We start from the raw sequence: 22,600 nt of genomic DNA, 5'->3' as shown, positions 1-22,600 counted from the left end.
AGCCAGTTCTTGGTGATCATGGAAGGTCTTTCTTACATCCATGTGTGGAATGACCCCTGTTGGTTCACCCTGTACCTCCCTCCTCCTCCAGAGAGCACAGAACATGGACCTCAGCTAGATATCTCCATATCGTGATCCCATGTGTGGAAAGATTCATCCAGCACTTCCTCCTCCCCTGACCACAAGAGAGTACCAGTGTTGGAGTCTCGTGCAAAGCTTTCCTTCCCAGAAGGTTGCCCCTAGACTTATGGAACCTAGTCATTCCTCCGCAAGTGTTCCTAGGAGGAAGATGCTGGACGAGAGAGGTATAGAATGACCTGCCTGACAGATGCTAAGCCGGTTGTTACAGGGGTGGTTGGCTGTGCCGGCCGATACCTGGGCACAGTTGGCTTTGTCTCCACTGCAGGCATGTGGCTTCGAGATTTTATGTGATGTCTTGAGAATACACACTGATCTCTCCTTGAAAGTCATGGAAGGATTCTATCAGGTTACATGGCATATGCTACAACCCCATTTTGTTGAAGCCTTGTTTTTGTTAATAGGAACATATCACGGCTTCAAGCACGTTGAGTTTTGGTTTGCAGGCTTTTCGAAGTCTGGGAACTAACCTCTTTTCACAATGCTGAACCCCACAAATCTGGCAGCAAGTGCCTGCTATAGTTCGGTGTAGAAGTAACAAAGGAGATACAAATTAAATTTGACCTGGAGACCACGTTTCTGTGCAAGGAGGCCCTAGAGATGCATAAGTGATCCTTACTCTCTAGTGATGTGTCAATGGAAAGCTGCCTATCCATGACTCGGAAGTGATGCTGAGTGCTCCCCAGTGACCACTCCTGACTTCAGTTATCTGCCTTTCTTGTTTTCAAAGATTTATTTATTAAGTTCTGTCTGCATATATGCCTGTGGGTCAGAAGAGGGCACCGGATCTCATTACAGATGGTTGTGAGCCACCATGTGGTTGCTGGGAATTGAACTCAGGACCTCTGGAAGAGCAGTCGGTGCTCTTAACGACTGAGCCATCTCTCCAGCCCCCAGTTATCTGTCTTATGTTGAGAGCATTTAAAGTATATATGTTGTTAAGAACCAGACAAATTTTTTTTATTAAGCTTGTATTTTTTTTTCCTTACCAGTCATGCCTTAAGCATGAAGTCTTAAATTTCAGTCCTCTTACAGGTAAAATATTTATCTCAAAATCTATGCGAAAATTACACAAAGCTGTATGTGTCCTGTGTGTCTCTGTGCACGCATGTTTAAGTACCCAGCAGAGTGCTTGACAGACGTACATAAATGTATGCATATAGTAATTATTGTTTTAATAATGATACCTGGTGATAATTACACAAAATATATTTGCATTAATTAGCATACATCTCGCTATTCCACTAAAAATATAATGTAAACATGCATGCTCTTTTAACCAAAATGGTGCCATAGGTGATTATAAGAAGGCAGCATATTAAGGAGTCCTCAGTGAGTCCTTCATAATCACTGGGTTTCCAAGGCGCATTAATGAGTAGAGAAGTAGAAAATTGATTTGACACAAGCTATAGAAAGATAAACAAGTGGGTACTCAAACAGCTGCACAGACTCCAGGATTTAGAGCAACCATCACCTAGGCTTCCGCATGCAAAGATCTTTTGAGGGCTCCTTGGTGCCCTTGGTCCTCTTCCTAGTTCCGTATCATTTAAGGTGGTTTCCCACAAAGCCATCTTGCATTTTGGTAAAACTGTGGACTGGCCATGTCTTTTCTCCAGCAACGCAGAGGTTCTGTGGGTTAAGCCCAACTGGCTGGGTACAAGTAATGGCTAATGTTGAGTCACACCCCAGCCTGCCTGATGATTAAGTGAACAGACAGCAGCCTCCCACAAAGCAATCTCAGACTTACGTGGATCGCTCTGCTACAATGGAAATCCTGACAGCTGAACCTAGATGAAAAAACAGCTCAACGGCATAGAACAGAGGGCCTGTCCTTAAGTTCTCCTACCTCCCGGCCATCATTCCAGCTGAGGGATCAGTAAACTAACCTTCCTGGTCTCCTGTGAGGCTGCTGGCTGGGGTGGGGTTACGGTCTTCGTTATCCTGTTACCCCATCTCTGTGGTCACTACCAGCGTATATCCTTGATAAGTTTAATGGAGTTTAAATGAGATTGCAGAAGTTTTGGGAATGAAGAACTCTAGCCCAGGTCACTGGGGTCAGAACCTCAAAGTTGTCCTGGTGGGGATTGTGTGGGCTGCATCGTGCAAAGGGTCCTCATCTTTTAATCTCATCTATGTCTCCTCTGCCAGCCTGGGATATTTATTTTCCTCTGTGTTTAGAGAAAGAGCAACAGGTACTTTTGTGTGACCCCCATATCTGACTTGTATTATAATGATATTCTTTGTTCAAAGTTCTTCTCTGAGTTTCTTCTGAGACATCTCAAGAGAGCGGATTCCTGACAGAAACAGTCTACTTCACTGTGGGTTGGTTTCTCCCTGTTGTCTTTGAAATGGAAAACACGCAGTTTAACTTGCAATAAACACTTCAGCAGTTGTGGTTATGGTGTGTGCCAGGGTTTGGATGGCCTTGTTTTAGGCATACTACAAAGCCCCAGACTGGCACTTTGCTTGCCCCCATCTTTAATCGAGACCCTACCTCCCTCAGCCTCGACCTGATGAGGCACTTCTGTGTGTCTCTCTCTCCCGGGAGTTCTGCCCTTTAGTATGGTGATGTGCGCCCAGACAGGCTTGAGGTGTCAGCCTGCAGGATTTTTCCGTGAAGGTTTTTGAATTTGGAATTCGTTTTCTGTTTTGCTGATTTTTTTAAAATGTTCTTTCTTTTGTTTTTCTTTGGTAGATTAAACGTGGACAGCATTAGGGTAATTATTAGCAGAAAAGTTTGGGTGAGTCACAAGCTCTGTATTTGGAATCGAGATATGAAAATTTTTGGGTTAAACAAGGAAGCTTGGTGATGTTGTCCATGCGTGCATATGGAAGCACTGTGACAGAGGACCGGACTTCCTAACAGAAGGGGGACAACGGGAAATCCTGGGGTTCTGATTTATGTGTGAAGACTCTGTGTGTGGGGAGGAGGGAGAGGGAGAGAGAGAGAGTGAGTGTTAGTTCAAAGGGAGCGCCTGGCCTTTGGTTTGTTTTGTGGTGGGAGACCTCATTCCTCAGAGCGCAGCTCCCTGGCTCTAGGTGTTTATTGCCAGGTCAGCATTTCACACCAGTAGCCTGGCCTCCAGCTCTTGGAGCTGGCAGAACTGCTTAGAGTGGATGCCTAGCATGGATTCTTGAGCCAGTGGTGTGAATGGAAGGCCCAAATCCTGCCCTGCCTGCTCCTCCTACCACTCATTCCGAGCTAACCGAGGTTATGAGGATGAACAGCAGCTTTTTAATATCCAGGACTTTTATTTGTTGCCATAGGTGTACCAGGAACATGGGCAGGACATGGGCACTCTACATGACTTCTTCCAACCTGTCTGCATAGCAGGATTTGTGTTTCTGACTAAAAAGGGCTTTTGTCCCTGTTAGCCCTACATGATTCATTCCACGAGGTACAAATATGCTTGAATTCCATCCTGCTTCGAGCTGTCGCCTGCTCCTAAACTGGAGGACGGGCAGTGAGGTGCAGTCAACGCTAAGGCCTCCTTGCTTCTTTTCTTGCCTGTCGCCTCCCCCACCTGATGGTCCCCGAGTCAAATGGAACCTGTAACACTCCTGGCAGTCCTGTTGGGGCTTGTGGACAGCTTAGATCAGAAGCTGGTAAAAAGTTGAAAGCTAAGAAGTCACTGTCTTTCTGTCAGGGTTTGTCTGTCGGGGAATCATTAGCTTCTGGTTTACAGCGCTTCCTGTTTGTTTCCTTGTTTGTTTTGTGAGACAAGGTTTTGCTGTGAACCCCAGGCTGGTCTCAAACTTGACGAATCTTCCTGACTCCGCCTCCCAAGCGCTGAGATTACAAGTGTGTACCACTATACCCATTTCAGGGTCTATGGGTCTGTCTCAGGACTGACGAACGTTGGCCTACTGGGCCAACTCTGCCTTACTGTCTGGTTTTATATGGCCCACAAGCTGAAGAATGATTTTTATATCTGTGTATGATTGAAAAAAAAAAGAAGATTATTTCGTGACATACAAACATTTGACATTCAAATTTCAATGTCCATAAATAAAGTTATATGGGAGCATGGTGATTTGTCTCCAATTCCTCTTGATTGCCTTCTTGCTGCTTCTGAATAGTGTGACAGAGACTGTATGTCCTGCAGAGACCAAAGCAGTTACTTTCTGGTCCTCACAGGAAACCAGGCTCTGAGCTTTCCCTACTGTCTTAGTCAGGGTTTCTATTCCTGCACAAACATCATGACCAAGAAGCAAGGTGGGGAGGAAACGGTTTATTCAGCTTACACTTCCACATTGCTGTCCATCACCAAAGGAAGTCAGGATTGGACCTCAAGCAGGTCAGGAGGCAGGCGCTGATGCAGAGGCCATGGAGGGATGTTTCTTACTGGCTCGATTCCCGTAGCTTGCTCAGCTTGCTCTCTTATAGAACCCAAGACCACCAGCCCAGGGATGGCACCACCCCCCTTGGGCTGGTTCCTCCCACCTTGATCACTAGTTGAGAACATGCCTGACAGCTGGGTCTCATGGAGGCATTTCCTCAACAGAGGCTCCTTTCTCTGTGATAACTTGAGTTTGTGTCAAGTTGACACACAAAGCTAGCCAGTACACCTACATTTCAAATTATTGTCAGTTTCTTCTTGTTTCTTGTTTGTTTGCAAGAGATGTGGAAATATGAACATTGTGTGGTTCAGTCCTTTTCACCTTACCAGAGACCTTGGAATTGTGTGATGCACTCCCGAGGAAGGCCTTCAGGAAGGGTTGAGTGGGGTGGGGCAGCAGGAAGTACTTTGTGAACCCAGATCAAACATGTTCATCCTCCTAGAGGTCTACAGTGTAGAGTGTCTTCATTAGAAAAAAGGGGCATGGGCTGGAGAGATGGCTCAGTGGTTAAGAGCACCGACTACTCTTCCTGAGGTCCTGAGTTCAAATCCCAGCAACCACATGGTGGCTCATAACCATCTGTAATGACATCTGATGCCCTCTTCTGGTGTGTCTGAAGGCAGCTACAGTGTACTCATATACAATAAAATAAAACTTAAAAAAAAAAAAAAGAAAAAAAAGAAAAAAGGGGCATGCTAGCTTCCAGCTTCTAGAATGAAGACGTTCTCTTGACCAAGAGTCAGAGCAGTCACTATCTGTGTCAGGGCCTGGTGGCACATACTTTAATCCTAGCACTCCGGAAGGAAAGACAGGTAGACCTCTGAATTTCAGGTCAGTCAGGGCTACTTAGTACAACCTATCCCAAAACTCATCTTTTTCTTTTTCTTTCTTTTTTTTTTTTTTCCTCTTCTTTTTTTTGGAGCTGGGAATCGAACCCAGGGCCTTGCGCTTGCTAGGCAAGCGCTCTACCACTGAGCCAAATCCCCCAACCCCTCATCTTTTTCTTGATGTTTAGCTTTCTGTGCATCTTGGTTAGTAGGAGTTAAATGGTGTGTCTCTACTTGGGGAAACTGAGGGCAAGACAAACACTAATTTAACTTCAGTCACAAAGCGATTGGAGATAGAAACTCATTTCCCGTGTTCCACAGGCTGCGCCTTGAGTGTTTTAAAGGTGAACTTGACGGCGTTCCTGTGAGTTTCCCCTGTTTTTTTGGAAATGGATTTCCAGCTACATCACAGCCTCTTGAAGACTTTCAATTTCCTGACTTGGAAACATCTGAACAGGACAAGAAAATGCCTTGGGTTTTTTTTTTTTTTTTTTTCATCCCTATCCCTTTGAAGGAAGGAAAAGGGGAGAGCAGGAAAGACTAGAGGCAGGGGAAAAGGGAAATCTCTGAAACCCGAGAAAAAGGCAAGCCGCAGCCGGCCAGCCAGCGGAATCAGCATTCCTCACCCACAGTTGGTCCTCATTAAGGAGACTCCTGTGGAAGAGCTCAACTTTCTGCTTTGTATTCCATGCTCCGGCCCTGCCAGCTGACTTGGCAAAGTTTTAACCCCCATCTCGGAAACAGTCTCTCATGTCTCCCCCTATAGCCTCGCTTCTCTCTCTGTGTCCCCCACTACCCTACAATTACCGCCTGCCACATGAAACTCCCAATAAAACATATCGATACCTCTAATCCAATTACATCCATCCCATCCCACAAAGCGCCGTCTGTGCTGTTTGTTGGCCGGGGTGAAGAAGGGCACGGAGTCATTCGAGGAGCACCCACAGAACCTGATTTTTGTCACAGAGAGACAGAATCTCCCTGCAGTCAAAGCAGCAATGATAGATGATTCCTTCCATTTCACCCTGACTCTGACTCTCCCCGACTGTAGCTTCTACCCATCCTTAACTGACAGAGTTAGCTTGGACTTCAGCTCCATCCCTGGGACATACATGGTGGAAGGAGAGAACCCTCTCCTGAAAGTTGTCCTCTGACCTTCACACATACACTATGGTGTGTGCACATCCACCCACACATAGATGCATAGATAGATAGATAGATAGATAGATGATAGATAGATCACATAGACACACAAACTGTAAACAAATGAAAGCCTTTTATTTTTAAAAAAGCCCTAAAATTAGCTAAGCACGATGGCAGAGCATTGAGAGCCTGATGCAGGAGGATTACTATCCGTTCCAGGTCAGGCTTAGCTACATAGTGAATTCCAGACCAGCCTGGACTACAGAGTAAGCTCTTATCCCAATCAATCAATCAACCCATCCAATCAATGCCCGGGATAGAAAAAGCTCTAGGTTGAAACTAGCCTGAATCAGGGCAGTAGTCCCTGTCCACCGTAACGCACTGGGGTAGTACTGTCTACATGAAACTGTTACTGTCCATCCCTTAAAACTTGCGGTAGTCTGCTTAGGCTGCCACGATAAGATAATATACACCAGGAGGCTTCAACAACAAACGTTTCTTTTCTCAGAGTTCTGAAAGTCCCAGGTCAGGGCGCTATCAGAGTGGTTTCTGGTGGAGCTGCTCTTCCTGGTGTGTAGCCTGTTGCCTCCCCACCACGACCGCACACTGAAAGAAGGCTCTGGGCTTTCCATCCTCAATAGGATGTTGCCCCTATGGGATTAGAGCCCTACCCTATGACCTCATCCCCATCTCTAAATCTTAGTCACTATGTGAATGGAGGGGAGGATGTAATTCAGTCCAAAGCAGCATTTGGCTGGAGATGAAGCTCTGTGCTGGTGCATATGCTTAGCAGGTTCAGGGCTCTAATCCCCAGCACCAAAGAAAAATGTTCTAAATCGTAAGTTTTTTCCTTGAGGGGAAAAAAAAACAATATAAATACCAGTCGATATCTAGAAGGAAGAGAGTGTTAATCCCAGCACTCAGGAGGCAGAGACAGACAGTTCTCTGTGAGATTGAGGCCAGCCAAGTGTGCGTAGTGAGACCCTGCCCCTAAATACACACACACACACACACACTCACACATACACACACGCATTCATAAATAAAATAAAAATTTAAAAGTGCAATGAGTAAGGCAGAGTGTTATGGAGGAAAGATGAGAAATTTAAAGTTTCTGGATCATACCCATGCTTAGAATCTTCAAAGTGTCATCAGATACCGGAACCTCGACCTTGGGTACAGAATTCTGTAGATAACTATAAGGACACCTGGCTCTCCAGACTGTGAGTGCCACCGTCCTAACAGACCGATGGTGGAGCATCATCTGGACACCATGCCTTTGTTTGTTCAAGTGCCGTTCTACCTAGAACTGGACCTCTAGTGATCCTAATGCCGCCCCCTGGGTATATCAGGGTGAGCGAGGGCTTGTGGGACCTGGAGCACGGAAGAGTTGACCAAGTTGATGAGAGTTGGGGCCAGGCAGACAGCTGTTTTCTCACTTTTCTGTTACATCATCAAAAAGAGCAGCAGAAGTGCCCTGGCATGCGTCAGAGTGGCTTTATATTCTGGTGGTGTGCTTTGGTGTGCCAGTTCTGTGTTTATTTATACCAACTCCCTTTCTAAATGCCTTGGGGAGCCCTGGCAGTCACTTTAGAAATTATGGCTGAGTGACTTAAGAGTAGTGATGGAAACCCGTGATTTCAAAGTTGAACAGAATGACGGTGGCGGGGCTCAGGACATGGGGGATGGGGGATAGGACACCGAGTGGGGGCAGAGTAGGATATGGGGGCAAACAGGATTGGGGGCTTGTTTTGACTTTCCCTTCCGGTAGGCTTGCTCTCAGAAATATTTCCAATTCTGTAAAGCTGACCTTTTAATTTTCCCAAGTTGTGTCTAGGTCAGAATTTGTCTTTAAATGTGGTAACAGGTACCAACAAGTGGTGGCCTCCCTGGCTATGGTAACTTCTTTCTGTGCTTCTGTATTTAATGTCCTGTAACAGATCAATAGGACTGAATTCTGACTTCAGGGATCCCTAATTCATTGTCTATTGTGAATTAAGGCTCAGCGTCTGGGAGCTGGGTTATTTAATCAAACAGTTCTGTTACTCAGACTGGCCTTAAGGATGTGCTAGGGTTTGACGGTGAAATGTCCCAGCTGGTGCCACTGTTTGGGAGGATGGCGGAACCTTTAACAGGAAGCCTCACTGGAGGAGGAGATCACTGAAGATCGTTGGTGAGGTAGTATGGCCTGGCCCTACTTTTGTTCTTTCTCTGCTTCCTGAATGAGGATACAGTGTGGTCCAGCCAGCAAGATGGTTCCCTCATGATGAACTCTGCACCCCTCCCCCCCACAAACTCTGAAGTAAATAAAATAAACCATTCTCCCTTAAGTTGCTCTGGCCAGAGTATTTTGTCCCAGCAGTGAGAAAGTCATTAAACCAGAAAGTGTCTTTAATTACTAACACCCTTAGTTTTCTGAGACTGGAGTATTGTGGCACTTACTGCTAATCTATCTTGAAGTTGAGTTTTCCTAACTGTGTAATCCTCTGAAGTTCACACACCCATTCTTCGGAATTTCTTCTTGGTGATCTTTACCTTTGCTTTATCTTTACGTGACATAACTCCCAGCTCAAAACAACCTGGTATTGGCATCCTTTCCCCTCACTCAGTGTGGAACCCATGCTCCCCTCCCGTTGTCTGCCTCTGTTGGCCAGATTCGCCTGGCTTGCCGCAGTCCCTGCCAAACCACAGACATGTACTGGAGCAGACACCCTACTCTCCCTTGCTCTGGGAGTCCTCCCGAGTCCACACGAGGGTGAGAAGCAAGGGAGATAATTGACTTTAAGGATTGTTCTAGATGCTCTTGGTACAGTTTCAAAGCTGAGCACTGCAGTTGCCCCATTTTGTTCTAATTCTTCCAACACCGCTACACGTCTCCCTCGCCAGCTTGTCCCTGTCTCCCTCTCTTTTTCTTTTAGCTCGCTAAGTAACGTGCCTTGCCGTCCTCCTGCCTAAGCCTCCAGAGTGCTGGGATAACCAACATGTGCTGCTACTCATAGCCCCATTGTCTTTTTTGGAAAACACTCGTAGCTTTTTAACCTCCTAGATACTCTCTGAAGACCGTGGGTACAAACCTAACATGTGCACTAAGTGAGTTCTTCCTTCCATGTTTGATATCGATGAGAAGGACAGATGTCCTGACCGCCGAAGCAGTTAATGGATTTCGGTTCCTCTAAGCTGATATCTAGCACAGTGACCTACAGCTGCCTACTTAGCACAGAGCTTTTCAATGCAAATGAAAGACAAGGCCCATGTGTGACTTTAAACTTTCTAGTAGAATCAGTTTATAAAGTAAAGCAGGAGAAACTATGATCTTTCAAACCGAATACATCTAAAATAATTGTTCTAAAATAGAATTTATATAAAAATTATTAATAAAGATTTTTCCCCCATTCTTTTCTCCCTACTAAGTCTTTGAAAACCCCACTGCGATCTCAGCCTGAACTTGCCACATGGCAGGTACTCCGGGACACAGATCTAGATCCGCCACGCTGCTTTAAAAAAGAGGAAAATTTAAAACAATTCAACAAGCTGTGCAGCCAACTCCCATCTCCATGGACAGGACCAGGCACCATGATGGATTGAGTACTCTTAAACCTGGAGCCAAAATAAACCAAAACGGGAGGGAAGCTGAGGGAGGACGAACAAGGGAGTCTGTTTGCTGGAACAATCCATATCCCCGTGACTCTGACTCACCCTAGGGGAAGCATGGAATCTCACCTCCCTAAAGAATGCACAGAAGACAAATGAATAGTGAGATCTCTTTGCTATCCTAGATTGGTTGAGTTGGGAGTTCCAAACATGTTCCCTTGTTCAGCTGTGTTAACTTAGGCTTAGCCTGAGACAAGTAGTTCTTTGTGTCATTTCCTTGAGACTTCATAACTTTGTCTCTTCCTAACAAGAACTTACGACACACTGCTGGACTTTTAAAGTAAATGAGTGCTAACGTAAGAACCAGGCAGTAAAATAAACACTTAATATTGAATTATTTTTACCTACAAGAAGTTTTATATGATTGGACCTACTTCATCCACCTGTTTATGACTATCTTTATTCTTCTAATTTCCTACAGACTTATTTTCATTTATGTTTATTTTATGTGTGTGAGTGTTAAATGCCTGCATGTATGCAGTGCACACAGAGGCCAGAAGAGGGCATCAGATCCTCTGGAACTGGAGTTACAGGTGATTGTGAGCTGCCATGTGGGTGCTGGGAATTGAACTTGGGTCCTTGGAAGGCAAGCCAGCGCTTTTAACCACTGAGCCATCTCTAATATTTTGAGACAGGGCTTCACTTTGCAGCCCACATTACACTAGAGCTCGGCTCAGTCCTCCTGCCTTTGCTTGCTAAATGCTAGGATTATATACTGTTGCTCGCCTTGTTGCTATGACAAAACACCTGCTGCAAGGAGCACAGGAGAGAGGTGGGGAGGGACAGGAGGGGGGAGGGTTTGTTTTGGCTCATGGTTCTTTGGCTCACGGTCCTTTGGCTCATGGTCCAAGGCTGTGGTCCATCAAGACGAGGAAGCTAAGGCAGCAGAACTTTGAGGACCCATACATAGACATGCTCACAAAAAGCAGCCTTGTTTCTAGCTAGCTAGGAAGGTTAGCCTCCTTGGGAGGACAAGTGAATATTTAGCCTAAGCACTTAATTTTACCCCAGACTACATAGAGCTTTATAAACTTCTGTTTCCCCTTAACCTATTAAGAATAGTTAGATAAACACACACACACACCACAGCCATCCAGTGACAGCCATATATAAAACACACGCACTGTGAAAGCACTGATTCTTGTGGATTCATGAACGTTCTAGCCCTTGGGTGATCTTTAAAGCCAGGCTTACTATATTTGCCACCTGCTCAGCTTGGCTAGAGGGTGCTCTAAATTCTTTTGTCACCATTGCCTATTTAACTATAACTCAGTCGACTGCCATCCATCCCCTCTGATGTGTGTACGCTTGGTAGAACCTAGTGCTACCATGTTGGTTAAAGGGATGGAGACTCGTAGTCTTCTGACTCCAGTTCTGGCTTTTCATGATTGTTGGGTGATCTTCTTCCCTGAAGTTGGGTGTATTTCAAGGTCAAATGACTTCTTGAGCCTGTTCAGAGTTTAGAAGGCAGCATCAGCTTCTCTCTGTGCTAGATGGGAAAACAGGAAGTTGGAAGTGTCTCCTGGATGCATCCATGGTAGGCTTCCAAGTCCAAAACTCTTCCCGAGCATAATTCCAAAGAAGAAAACAAAATGGGGCCAGGGGTGTTTAAAACAACTTCCTGTAGTTTAGATATTTCTCTGCCATCAGAGAAGAAAGAAAGATTAGATTCCATAGTCACAGTTCTCACCCATTAAGCATTAGTTTGAACAACTTGGTCATTGACCCTCCAGGCATATATGTTCTGGACAGAAGAACCAGCTCAGTGTTCAAGTGTGGCTTTTGAGAACTTCACTGTGTCACTGAAGCAATAATTTTTTTCCTATGTAGTCACAAGCCTAGTCCACCCTTCGGTTAGCAAGGCCACACCCTTGGCCCTCTGGCTGCCCAAAGGCCTCCTTGGCCATTCTGGTTCCACGGGCCCAAATGTAAGGGGCAGGCACTATGAGAGAAGTCTGGGAGGGGTGACTGATCCTAGCCAAGAGCCATGTGAATGCTGGTGTTTTTCCCAGAGGGGAGGAGAGTTCCCTGCCCCGTGGATCACCACGTGTCTGCACAGACACAAACAGGGCAGTGTTCGGTGGAACTGGCCTCCTCACAGCCCTTCTTTTCATCCTACAGCAGAGATGGGTCCACCAGAGTGTTCCTTAGACTGGGGTATCAGTGCGAGGAAGTAGGCAAGAAAACAAGGAGGGTAATCAGTTTCCATTATTAGATCCTAGATGAAGGACTTTATTTATTCTAAGGGCGCTCAGGGGGAGAATTCAGTAAGGTGTGGTGGAGTATCACGGTACATGGCATGCTTACCTAACAAGAATATACTGGATAAGCATGGTAAGCATTGTAGCATAGAAAGATTTTTTTTTTAAACTTACCTATTTTGTATGTGTATATGAGAGAGACCAGAAACGGAGGGTGGGGGTTGGGGGGTGGGAGCACACCACATCACGTAGGTAGAAGAGAGGTCAAAGGGCAACTTTGGAGGAGTTAGTTCTCACCTTCCTCCTTGGTCAGGCAGAGCCTCTCGTTGTTTCTGCTATGAAAACTACTCCCAGGATGGCTGGTCCACATATCTGAGACTCCCGTCTTTTACTCCATCTTGCCCTAAGTGTGCTGCGATTACAGATGGATGCCACCACACCCAGCATTTTACATGGGTTCTGGGAATTGAACTCAGGTCTTCAGGCTGATGTAGGTCAGCACTTTTACCCACTGAGCCATTTTGCTGGCCCAAGTATTCTAATTGGCCTAAGTTCCAAAAGAGAGTGCACGCACTGTTCCTAGGGGAGAGGGATGCACGACAGGTTTATCCTTGTGTGGTAGCAGGGGACAGAAATCCACCATGGAGAAAGAGAAGAGAATAGCTGAATTTCATACAAAATAAGAGTTACCTATGTGTGGGCTGTAGACACCCTAATCACAGAACATGGGGACCCACTCCTAATTGTTTCTTGGAAGGTCTTCCCTAAATACACTGTCTCGGTGAGCTGAAGACTGAAGGCAGGGCAGAATGCTGAGAAACACCCAGCACATGCCCATTATGCACAGGAGCTCACAGCACAGCACAGTACAGTGAAATCTGCGAGCACAAGAGGAGAGACGAGAAAGACTCCGAAGAACCAGGACCTTTCACTGAGTGTGTAGAAGGGGCTCACCAGGAGCAAATGTCACCATAGGACAGAATGCTGGTGACCGGTGCCTATGGCTGGGCTGTATGGCTTAGAGTCAAATGACTTCTTGAGCCTGTTCAGAGTTTAGAAGGCAGCATCAGCTTCTAAAGACCCTGGAGTCTTGTGCTCAGAGCAAAGTCCTGCTGAAAGGACCATCTTGCTCCTGCATTGGAGAACCGACTGAGCAAATGTACAGGGAAGCCCAGACCCAAGTGTTCTACAAGGTTTACGGTGCCTGTTCTAAACCATTTGACTGTGGTGCTTTTCAGATATTTAATATCGCCATATAATTAAAAACAAAATGCAAAGAAACAAAACCACAAGACTCAAAAAGAGTCAGAAACATGACTAAGGAGGAAAATAGTTGGAAGAAGCAGATCAAGATATCAGAATTAGCCCATGAGAGGCATACATATTCTTTATAAATATGCTTAAGGGCCTAGTAAAGGTTAATTATGTTCTTGGAGAGATAGTGAATTTTAACAGTTAGCTGGAACTTCCAAGACAACATTTATGGCCTGTGTGTCACCACTCCCCACTAAGGATTCTTTGGAAACAAATTGCTAGTCATGTTTGTATCAGTCCCAAAGTCACCACTCCTTCCTTGAGGTTTTGCATTCCGACTTTTGTGTAAGCCAGGAAATCAAGGCCACAAGTGAGCTAAGTGCCTGCTATTTCAAGATACCATGTAAGCAAGATGGACGAGATTCGGTCTCCGCCCTCAGAGAAATTATTTCAGTAAAGAGATGTACAAACTTATTTCCAGACAGAGTATTCCTAGAGAGGAAGAGATACAGCAGGAGAAAAGGAGGGCGGGGGGGGGGGGTCCTTCTTGGCAAGGAGGATCATGGGACACCCGTGGAAGACGTGTCATTTGGTCTTAACCTTGAGATGGACAGGGCTTGTGTCCACTAATGGGAAAACCATGGGACGATGCCTGGACTCCAGAATCTTCACTAGCACCCAAATCATTGCACTGTGAGAGCAGAACCAGATTCCCCTGCAAGGCCTTTGTTCCCTGAGATCTAGTGAGATAGTTGGTCATCTAATAGGAGTCTAGGGGAAGGAAAAGTAGGGTGGAAATGGAAGCAGAAGAGGTACATATTATGTCAATATTTTTTTTTTTGGTTCTTTTTTTTCGGAGCTGGGGACCGAACCCAGGGCCTTGCGCTTCCTAGGCAAGCGCTCTACCGCTGAGCTAAATCCCCAACCCCATTATGTCAATATTTTAACTTGGCAAATAAGGTTTTACTGAAGAAATGAATTTCTCTGTCTTCTACATTTCCCTGTGTGTGTTATCTTTAAATCTGTAATGACATTTATTTCCTTAATTTGGGGCGGAGGGGGGGTGTTTTTGAGACAGGATATCTCTTTGTGGTTGTCTGTCCTGGAACTCACTATGTAGACCAGGCTGGCCTCAAACTCAGAGATCCCCCTGCCTCTGCCTCCAGAGTGTGGAGGTTTAAAGCGTGTTCCACCACTGCCCTGTGCGCAGTCCCTGTGTCTTACATATGCTACATGTGCTATAGAAGCCCAATGAGTTCAGCACAACAAAAAGTTAGCAGGTCTTAAAACCTATTCGTCAGTCTGATTCTGATTTCTGTGCCCTTGATCACCATACTGCATATGATGGCTCAGGGATCTACTGATCCGACTTAGTGGGGAGGAGCTAACGGTGGGTTCGTTAAGCACCATATGCCAGGGAGATTAGGCCTCTGGTAGGTAAGCTGTGACACAAGAGAGAGAGAGGATCCGTAGAGTAGGACCAGTGAGAACGCTTACACTGGTTCATGGGAGAGGAGAGGGCCCTGAACCGAACCAAGGGCAGCGGGATGTTGGGGAGGGCAAGAGCTGAAGAGTTTGAGCTTCCTTCACTGTTGTTTGTTTGGATGACAGTGGTGAAACAGGAAACCCTGAAGCAATGGAGTGAGGGGCAGGAAGGTGTTAGTGGGAGGGAGGATGGGGAGATAGAACAGCAGTGGGAGAATAAGTACCCTATAGAGCAAAGCATTCACCCCTCATAATTCCTTCGAGCACCCTGGGCCTATGCTCGCTAGCAAGCGCTTCATTCTTCTCTGCTCCTGTCTGTGTTCAACCTAACCCCTTGTGCAGATATTCACGGTCGTTTCCTCTTCTATCCTGAGAGCAGCCGAAGTGACGTGGGGTGATCCGTAGGAGATGCTCTCAGCTTCTGTCTGCCTCGGTTGCCTGGTGGGGGTGGTTGTTTGGGCTTTTGAAAAGATTAGATCGTAAAGGAATGTTAAAGTTTCTCTGCTGCTTCGTGTCCTGGTGGACTTAGGTCTAGCTTGTTGCTGCCCAGGTCTCATGTGCCCACCTGAGATCTGCTTGAGGAACAAAAGTAAGGAGAAGTCGGGGTGGGGGAACTACGGACCAAATAGCATTCAGTGTTTGGTGCTGTCCGGGAAGAGAGGTAGAAAGGTGGAGAGTTTCTCTTTTGGCTGAGAAATAGAGATGAAAAACAGGAGGGAGCCGGCAGAGAGCTTTTGAGTAAGCACAGGGATTCTGCACATCAAACCACAGATGCAATAGCTCTCGTTATCTGAGTTCTGTGTTCCTCTGTATTCTTTGGGGGCCAGATGTACATTGCCTTTCTTTCTCCGTGACCTCTTGAATGGCTGCTATTCACTGTGCTGTGCTCTGAGTCATGCGCTGATAAACTGCAAACTCTCCTAAAGATTTCTTGTCCTTGCACCGTCAGCAGCCTCATGTTTCAGGGCGGACCCTGTCCATCTAGCTTCTTTTCCCCTGTAGCTCTTTATTGAAAAAAAAAAAATTTCTCGATGTTTCTTTTAGTCTCTGTTTGATTAGATTATGAAACTTAAATCTGCTGTCTCTTTAGTGACTCAAAAGCTGCCCACTGGGGTATATCGTCTCCCTTCTCCCCAAAGCAAGCTCTGTTAAAACTCATTTGGGACGTTTCATTGCTGATCATTTGATATATATTACAACAAAAGTAAAATGACTCTAAAGAGTTTTCTCAAAAGTAAAATGATTTATATAAAGAGTTTTCTCTTAAGTCATAAAATCTTTAATACAAAGAATAAGAGAAGCCGGGTAGGGATGGTGCATGTCCCAGCATTCAGGGGGGTAGAGGCAGGCAGATCTGTGCCAGCCTGGTCTACAGAGTGAGTTCCAGGACAGCCAGAGCTGCAAAGAGAAACCCTGTCTTGGAGAGAGGGTTAACGGGTGGGATTCAGGGGAGGGAAACAGATACCTATCACCTATCATAACACCAGCACTCAGGAAACTAAAGAACATCACAAAGTCAGAGGTCACTATAGACTATCTAGGGCTGGCTAGATGGTTCAGCAGGTAAAGGAGCTTGTCGCCAAGCCTGACAACCTGAGTTCAATCCCCGGAACCCACATGGAAATAGAAAACCAACTCCACAAGATGTCCTTTGACTTGTACACATGATCTGTGGCAAGTAACACCCACCCCCCCAACACACAAATAAATAAATATGGGGAAAGACCCTATGTAAGGAAGCAAAGAGCTAATAGTGAAGAGAATATACAGGGCTGAATGAGAAGCGCAGGTGGGAACTGATCTGTGAGCCCTGAAGCCACACTGGGAGCCAGCAGTGAGGTCTGGCAGTGGTGCCGTCTGTACTCTCGAATTCTCAAAAGTCTGTGAGGTGATGGGATCAGCCACTATAATGGGGCCAGCAGGAAGGCTGAAACGGTAGGAATAGTTAACCCACATGCAAAACCCACATGGACTCTCCTCTCCTCAGCGGCCCTTTCTCTTTATCAACAGAAGGCCAGCCATCTCTGGATAGAGGAAAATGGTGGTGGTGGTGGTGGTGGTGGTGGTGGTGGTGGTGGTGGTGGTGGTGGTGGTGGTGGTGGTGGTGGTGTGTTCTGAGTATGGACTTTGAGATTTCTAACACAAGTCAGCACAGCATTTGAACAAAATCCAGTAGAGAGTCAGTGAAGCTTGGCATGTTGAATGTTGACGGCTCCACACTGCTTCTCCAACTCAGTGTGCAGAACACCAGACTCTGCCCCTTCAGGGTAGAGTTTACAAGATTCATCTCTAGAGCATCTGGCCAACCCAAGAGAAGAGTACTTCAGTGACTCAGTGCAGTTCTACCTACTGTCCTGAAGCCATAGGTGCTAAGTCCTACCACTGTATGTATGCACAGAGCTTCCAAACAACAGTGTCCCTGTCTTATGCAGAATGGTCGGTCACACATCATCAGACACATGAAAAGAGTAGGAGAATCCCACCAGTTATAGTTCATTACTGATCTCTGTTCTTCTAATCCTCCTCACTCACCCCACACCCACTCCAGCCTTAGACAGGGGCTCACCGTGTAGCCCAAGCTAACGCGGATAACCAATGCAAATAGAACAAAGTACTGTGGTATGAGGATCTGAGGAGAGATCGTAGCCCTCCCTCCCTTCCCAATAAGTGAAGGAGCGCTCAGAAAGTCTTCGAGGGCTGAGAGAAGATGTCAGATATGGAGGCAGAGGCAGGTGGATTTCTGTGAGTTCAAGGCCAGCCTGGACTACAGAGCTAGTTCCAGGACAACCAGAGCTACTTAAGAGAAACTCTGTGTGATGGTTTGTATATGCTTGGCCCAGGGTGTGGCCCTGTTGGAGTAGGTGTGGCCTTGGTGCAGTAGGCGTGGCACTATGAGCATCCTAGCTGCCTGGAAGTGAGTATTCTGCTAGCAGCCTTCAGATGAAGATGTAGAACTCTCAGCTCCTATGGCACCATGTCTGCCTGGATGCTGCCATGTTCCTGCCTTGATGATAATGGAGTGAACCTCTGAACGTGTAAGCCAACCCAATTAAATGTTGTCCTTATAAGAGTTGCCTTGATCATGGTGTCTGTTCACAGAAGTAAAACCCTAACTTAGACACCCTGTTTCAAACCCCACTACCACCACCAAAAGAAAAGCTTAAGAAACTCAGGAGTTTCAGCCTAAAAACCCATTATTTGTATAAAAGACATTCTAGAAGAGAATTGAAAAATGAAAAGAAAAATCCTCAAAAGCAAAACTTTGTGGGACGAAGGCAAGAAGATCAGGAGTTGAAGTCCATCCTCAGCTCCACAGTGAGTTAAAGGCCAGCTTTGATAACATGAGTCTGTCTCAGGAAGAGGAAAAAAGAGCCAGCAAGATGGCTTAGCAAGTAAAAAACCTGATGAGAAGAGTTGGATCCTAGAACTGACCAAAAATGCAGTGGTAGCTCCTATCTGTAATCCCAGCACTCCTAGGCAGACACAGGGCAGAGGCAGGAGACCCTCCCTCCTGGGGCCATCTGCCTGCAGAATGCAGGGCAGCGGAGAGAGGGAACTGACCCCTAGAGCAACTTTCCCAGGAACCTCAAGGAAGAGGTGCTTCATTAAGGCAGCACAGGAAAGCAAAACCCAGTGAGAATGTCTAGCTTAATTAACCAGCCTGTCCTGTGGAGGCATGGCCCAGAGCCGGCTCCCAGGCAGATAGAGAGCAAACAGCAAAGAACAGAGATGGGCAGAGACTCTAAGTAAATACACAAATGATGAGCAAAGTTAGCTTACAAGACAGAAAAGAAAAAAGCAAGAAAGGAACAATGTTATTAACAATGTTTCTATTTTTTTTTTTTTTAAGATAAGAAATGCCTCCCTCCAGCTGAGTACCCCCCATAGAGGTACTTAAGCCTTAGGTGACAACAGTAGAATTTTCCCTTGTACAACCTGCAAACTTGCTGGGAAATTTTTAACTACTGTGTAGCCTTCTCTGGTAACTTTTAGCTTTTTGTTTTGTTTTGATGTAGGAAAGAGCTTTGGAGGTTGGAGAGATGGCTCAGAGTTTAAGAGAAAGGACTGCACTTCCAGGGAGCCTGGGTTCAGTTCCCAGCACCCACATGACAGCTTACAACCATCTAACTCCGGTCCTACAGGATCCGACACCCTCTTTGGGATTCTGTGGGCACCATGCATGCACGTACTGCACTGCACAGACATGCATGCTGACAAAACACCCGTACACATAAAATAAACCAGCAAATGAATGAAAGAAAACCCCGCTGCCATTTGGCACTGGTCTAAATGGCCAGCACGCGAAGGTCCATTCTGGATTCCTGGCCTGCTGTGGTCTTCTGTTTCTGCAGAGTTCTTCCACAGAGAGCTATCCCCGCTGAAGGCCCTTGATTACCAATAATTAATCTCAGATGAAAGATTCAGTACTCCAGGCTTCCTCTGTCTCTGACCTAAGAGAACATGCTGTGAATGGTTTCTTTGTTTGCCTGCCAGAGATCTTATCTGAGGCCATAAGAGTTGATACGACCATTGAGTCAGCATTGATCTTTCCCCAGTACCCTTCTTCTGCAAAAAAAGGGCTGTGTGGCGTCTCAACCCTGGATAAAAGGGAGATTTAATATACGACACAGGGGTTCATTCAGTAACAGCTATATTTAATGGTAGTAAAATCTAAATAACTTTGCAGTGTGTCCTAACCCCCGTGTTTTCTCTGCTGTTTCTCAATGTATTTGGCTAAATCACTACAGAGCAGCCAAGCCAAATGGCTAAACCACCCACTGTCTTATTCCCAGCACATGAATTAGAGGGGAGTCAGCTGAAATCCGGGCCAGGGCTCATAAATGACTCGTATGTCTGATTTTTTTGTTCCATGATCTGAAACTCAAAATAAATCAGAAAAGAAACCTATTCCAATTACCGGCACAAAGTCCTCCAGCCTTGTACATGCGCGGGGCTGATAAATAAGTCCGTTCTGACCAGATATAAGACTTAGAGGTCAATTCCAAAAGCATAAACAGACTCTCGCATGTAGCGAGCTTACGGAGTTTATGGAACTCTTGTGTTCGGTTCAAGACTCTCAAGCCAAAGTGAAAACTTAAGATCCTTTTAGGAAGAGCTCGGAACAGGAGACCTTTGAAGAAGGGTCCTAAGAGACAAATTCTGGGCTTACAAGTCAGTGCTCATTGCCGGGCCTGGTAATCCCAGCTACTAAAGACCGAGGCGGGAAGATGAGTATAAGTGAGTTCAAAGCTAACCTGGGCAACTTAGTGAAACCCGTGTTTTGAAATCTTAAAAAAGAGAAAGAGAAATAAAGGAGCAGAAGTCCCTTTGTTGGGGCTGTAGTAGATGACATGCCTAGTATATATAAGTCGCTGATCTCCATCTTTGGTAGCACACATGCACACTAGGGAACGTGGTCTAACAGAAGCCTCAGCCCAGTGTACAAAGATAGATCAAGAAGGTGGTGGGCATGCAAAGGTGGCCGTTTGGTTTAGCTATTTAGAATAAACTTGCTATAAAAAAAATTAAAGTTCCTGACTACAACTTGTTAAAGTTAAAAATCGAACTAAGGAAGGGTTCAAGGACCAAGCTATATCAAGGTATAGTTAAGTTCATTTCAAACACAGGCCTGGGGCTCCAGATACAAATGTTTAAGAACAGATGTTGGACACCTCTCTTCAGTACCTTACATCTGATATATATTTCTTGAATTGGCCACGAACTGATTACTATTTGGCAGGAATCTTGCCCTTCTAGGAGAAAAGCAGCCTAGGAGCAGAACCTGACTCCAGAGGGCAAAGAGAAGGACCAGGACTGAAAGTTCTGGAAAAGAGAAGTGTGAATTGGAGAGAAAAGTCAGCAGTAGAGAACTTAACCTCAAATGCACAAAGCCCTCTTGGATTCAACCTCCAGCATGGAAAAACACACAAACAAGAACAAACCCAGAGAAGCCTTTGCCTGGTCTCCGTTCCTAGGTGCAGAAAGTCTCAGAGGCCAGGCGGTGGTACGCACAACTCTGACCCAACACTGGGGATTTAAGGCAGAGGCAGGTGGATCTCTTGAGTTTGAGGCCAGCCTGATCTACAGAGCGAGTTCCAGGACAGCCAGGGCTATACAGAGAAACTTTGTCTTGAAAAGCCAGAGAACTTTTTTTTTTAAAGAAAGTACAGGGATTCCTGGAAAAAATATATCTAAAAACTAACAAAAACACAAGATTGTAAGGTTGAGAGCTGACATTTGTTGCTGTTGTTTGTGAGGTGTGTTCTTGCCACACTGCACACGTGGAGGTTAGAAGGTAGCTCTATGGAGTCGGCTCTCTCCTCTCACCTTTATGCAGGTTCTGAGGATTGAACTCCAACGATCTACCCATGGCGCCATCTCAACAGCCCCTCCTTGTCTTTAAAACACACCTTCCTGCCAAGGAAATATGACACTGTCTCTTGCTAAGTGCCAACTGCTTCTTCCTTCTATAGTAGAATATCAAATTACGAGAACATTTAAGTCATACTGTGAGTTATCCGCAAACCCAGGACTAACCCCAGGCCGCCTTCTTTGGGAAGAATAGTATGAAGCCATTCATCATCCATGTGAGACGCCGTGTCTAGCACTGACTTAAAACTAAACAGCTCACCTTTCTCCCTCTTTTCCTGCAGCTGGGATGAAAGCAGCTCCATCAGCAGTGGGCTCAGCGATGCCTCGGACAACCTCAGCTCAGAAGAGTTCAACGCTAGCTCCTCCCTCAACTCCCTCCCAACCACTCCCACTGCTTCCCGGAGGAGCTCTACGATAGTGGTAAGTGATTTCTGCAGCCGGGTAGACCCCAAGGTCAAGGTGAACACGAAATCAACTGGGAGGGACCTGCATAAATGTTGTCATTGTGTCAGTTATTTTTCCATCCCACCTATCTAGAAGGACAGATTGGAGAAGGAGAAGCATCCTAGAGATTAGATAAAGTAACTTCTCCCCAGAACCCTAGGAATGGAGGGAAACCCTAGTTGATTTAACGCTATGGGATAATCAAGGCCCTTCAGCTCACCTTGCTACCCTCCACCCCCCTGCGCCCCCCAAAGCAACTTACTCTGCCTTTCCCTCTTCTCGTTAGCTACGCACAGACTCCGAGAAGCGCTCCCTGGCAGAGAGTGGGCTCAGCTGGTTCAGTGAGTCAGAGGAGAAGACCCCTAAGAAACTAGAGTACGATAGCGGCAGCCTGAAGATGGAACCCGGGACATCAAAGTGGCGGAGAGAGCGACCAGAGAGCTGTGATGACTCATCCAAGGGTGGAGAACTGAAAAAGCCCATCAGCCTGGGACACCCAGGGTCCTTGAAAAAGGGAAAGACCCCACCGGTGGCTGTCACCTCTCCCATCACTCACACTGCCCAGAGTGCCCTCAAAGTCGCAGGTGAGTTGGAATACAGGAGGGATAAGGTGGGGGACCTCTCCTGGATGGTTTTCCTCGAATCACAAAACTCATCCTAGCATGATGCTATCATGATAGCAAAGGCTTGCCTAACTGCTTTAGTGTACAGTATCCTTTCTGATCTCTAGGATAGTCCTGTGGG

At 46.1% G+C, this 22,600-nt stretch overlaps 1 protein-coding gene and 1 long non-coding RNA gene across 10 annotated transcripts in view; both read left to right on the top strand.

Moving 5' to 3' along the window:
• The window catches only part of Nav1 (neuron navigator 1), a 253,346-nt gene that overhangs the window by 191,678 nt on the left and 39,068 nt on the right, over nt 1-22,600 (top strand). For all 9 annotated transcript variants that reach the window (NM_001427517.2, XM_087581658.1, XM_087581657.1 and 6 more), the window contains 2 exon segments: nt 21,694-21,832; nt 22,143-22,440. In NM_001427517.2, the coding sequence (NP_001414446.1) occupies nt 21,694-21,832; nt 22,143-22,440 (437 nt within the window).
• LOC148001632 (uncharacterized) lies at nt 5,783-13,572 on the top strand. The gene is made up of 2 exons (XR_015635966.1): nt 5,783-13,324; nt 13,381-13,572. It is a non-coding gene; the product is annotated as an uncharacterized LOC148001632 (long non-coding RNA).

This window comes from Rattus norvegicus, chromosome 13 (assembly GCF_021556685.1).
Source record: "Rattus norvegicus strain SHRSP/BbbUtx chromosome 13, alternate assembly SHRSP_T2T, whole genome shotgun sequence".
NCBI lineage: Eukaryota > Metazoa > Chordata > Mammalia > Rodentia > Muridae > Rattus > Rattus norvegicus.
Note: the sequence above shows the minus strand (reverse complement) of the source record. Positions and strands in the feature narration are given on the sequence as shown.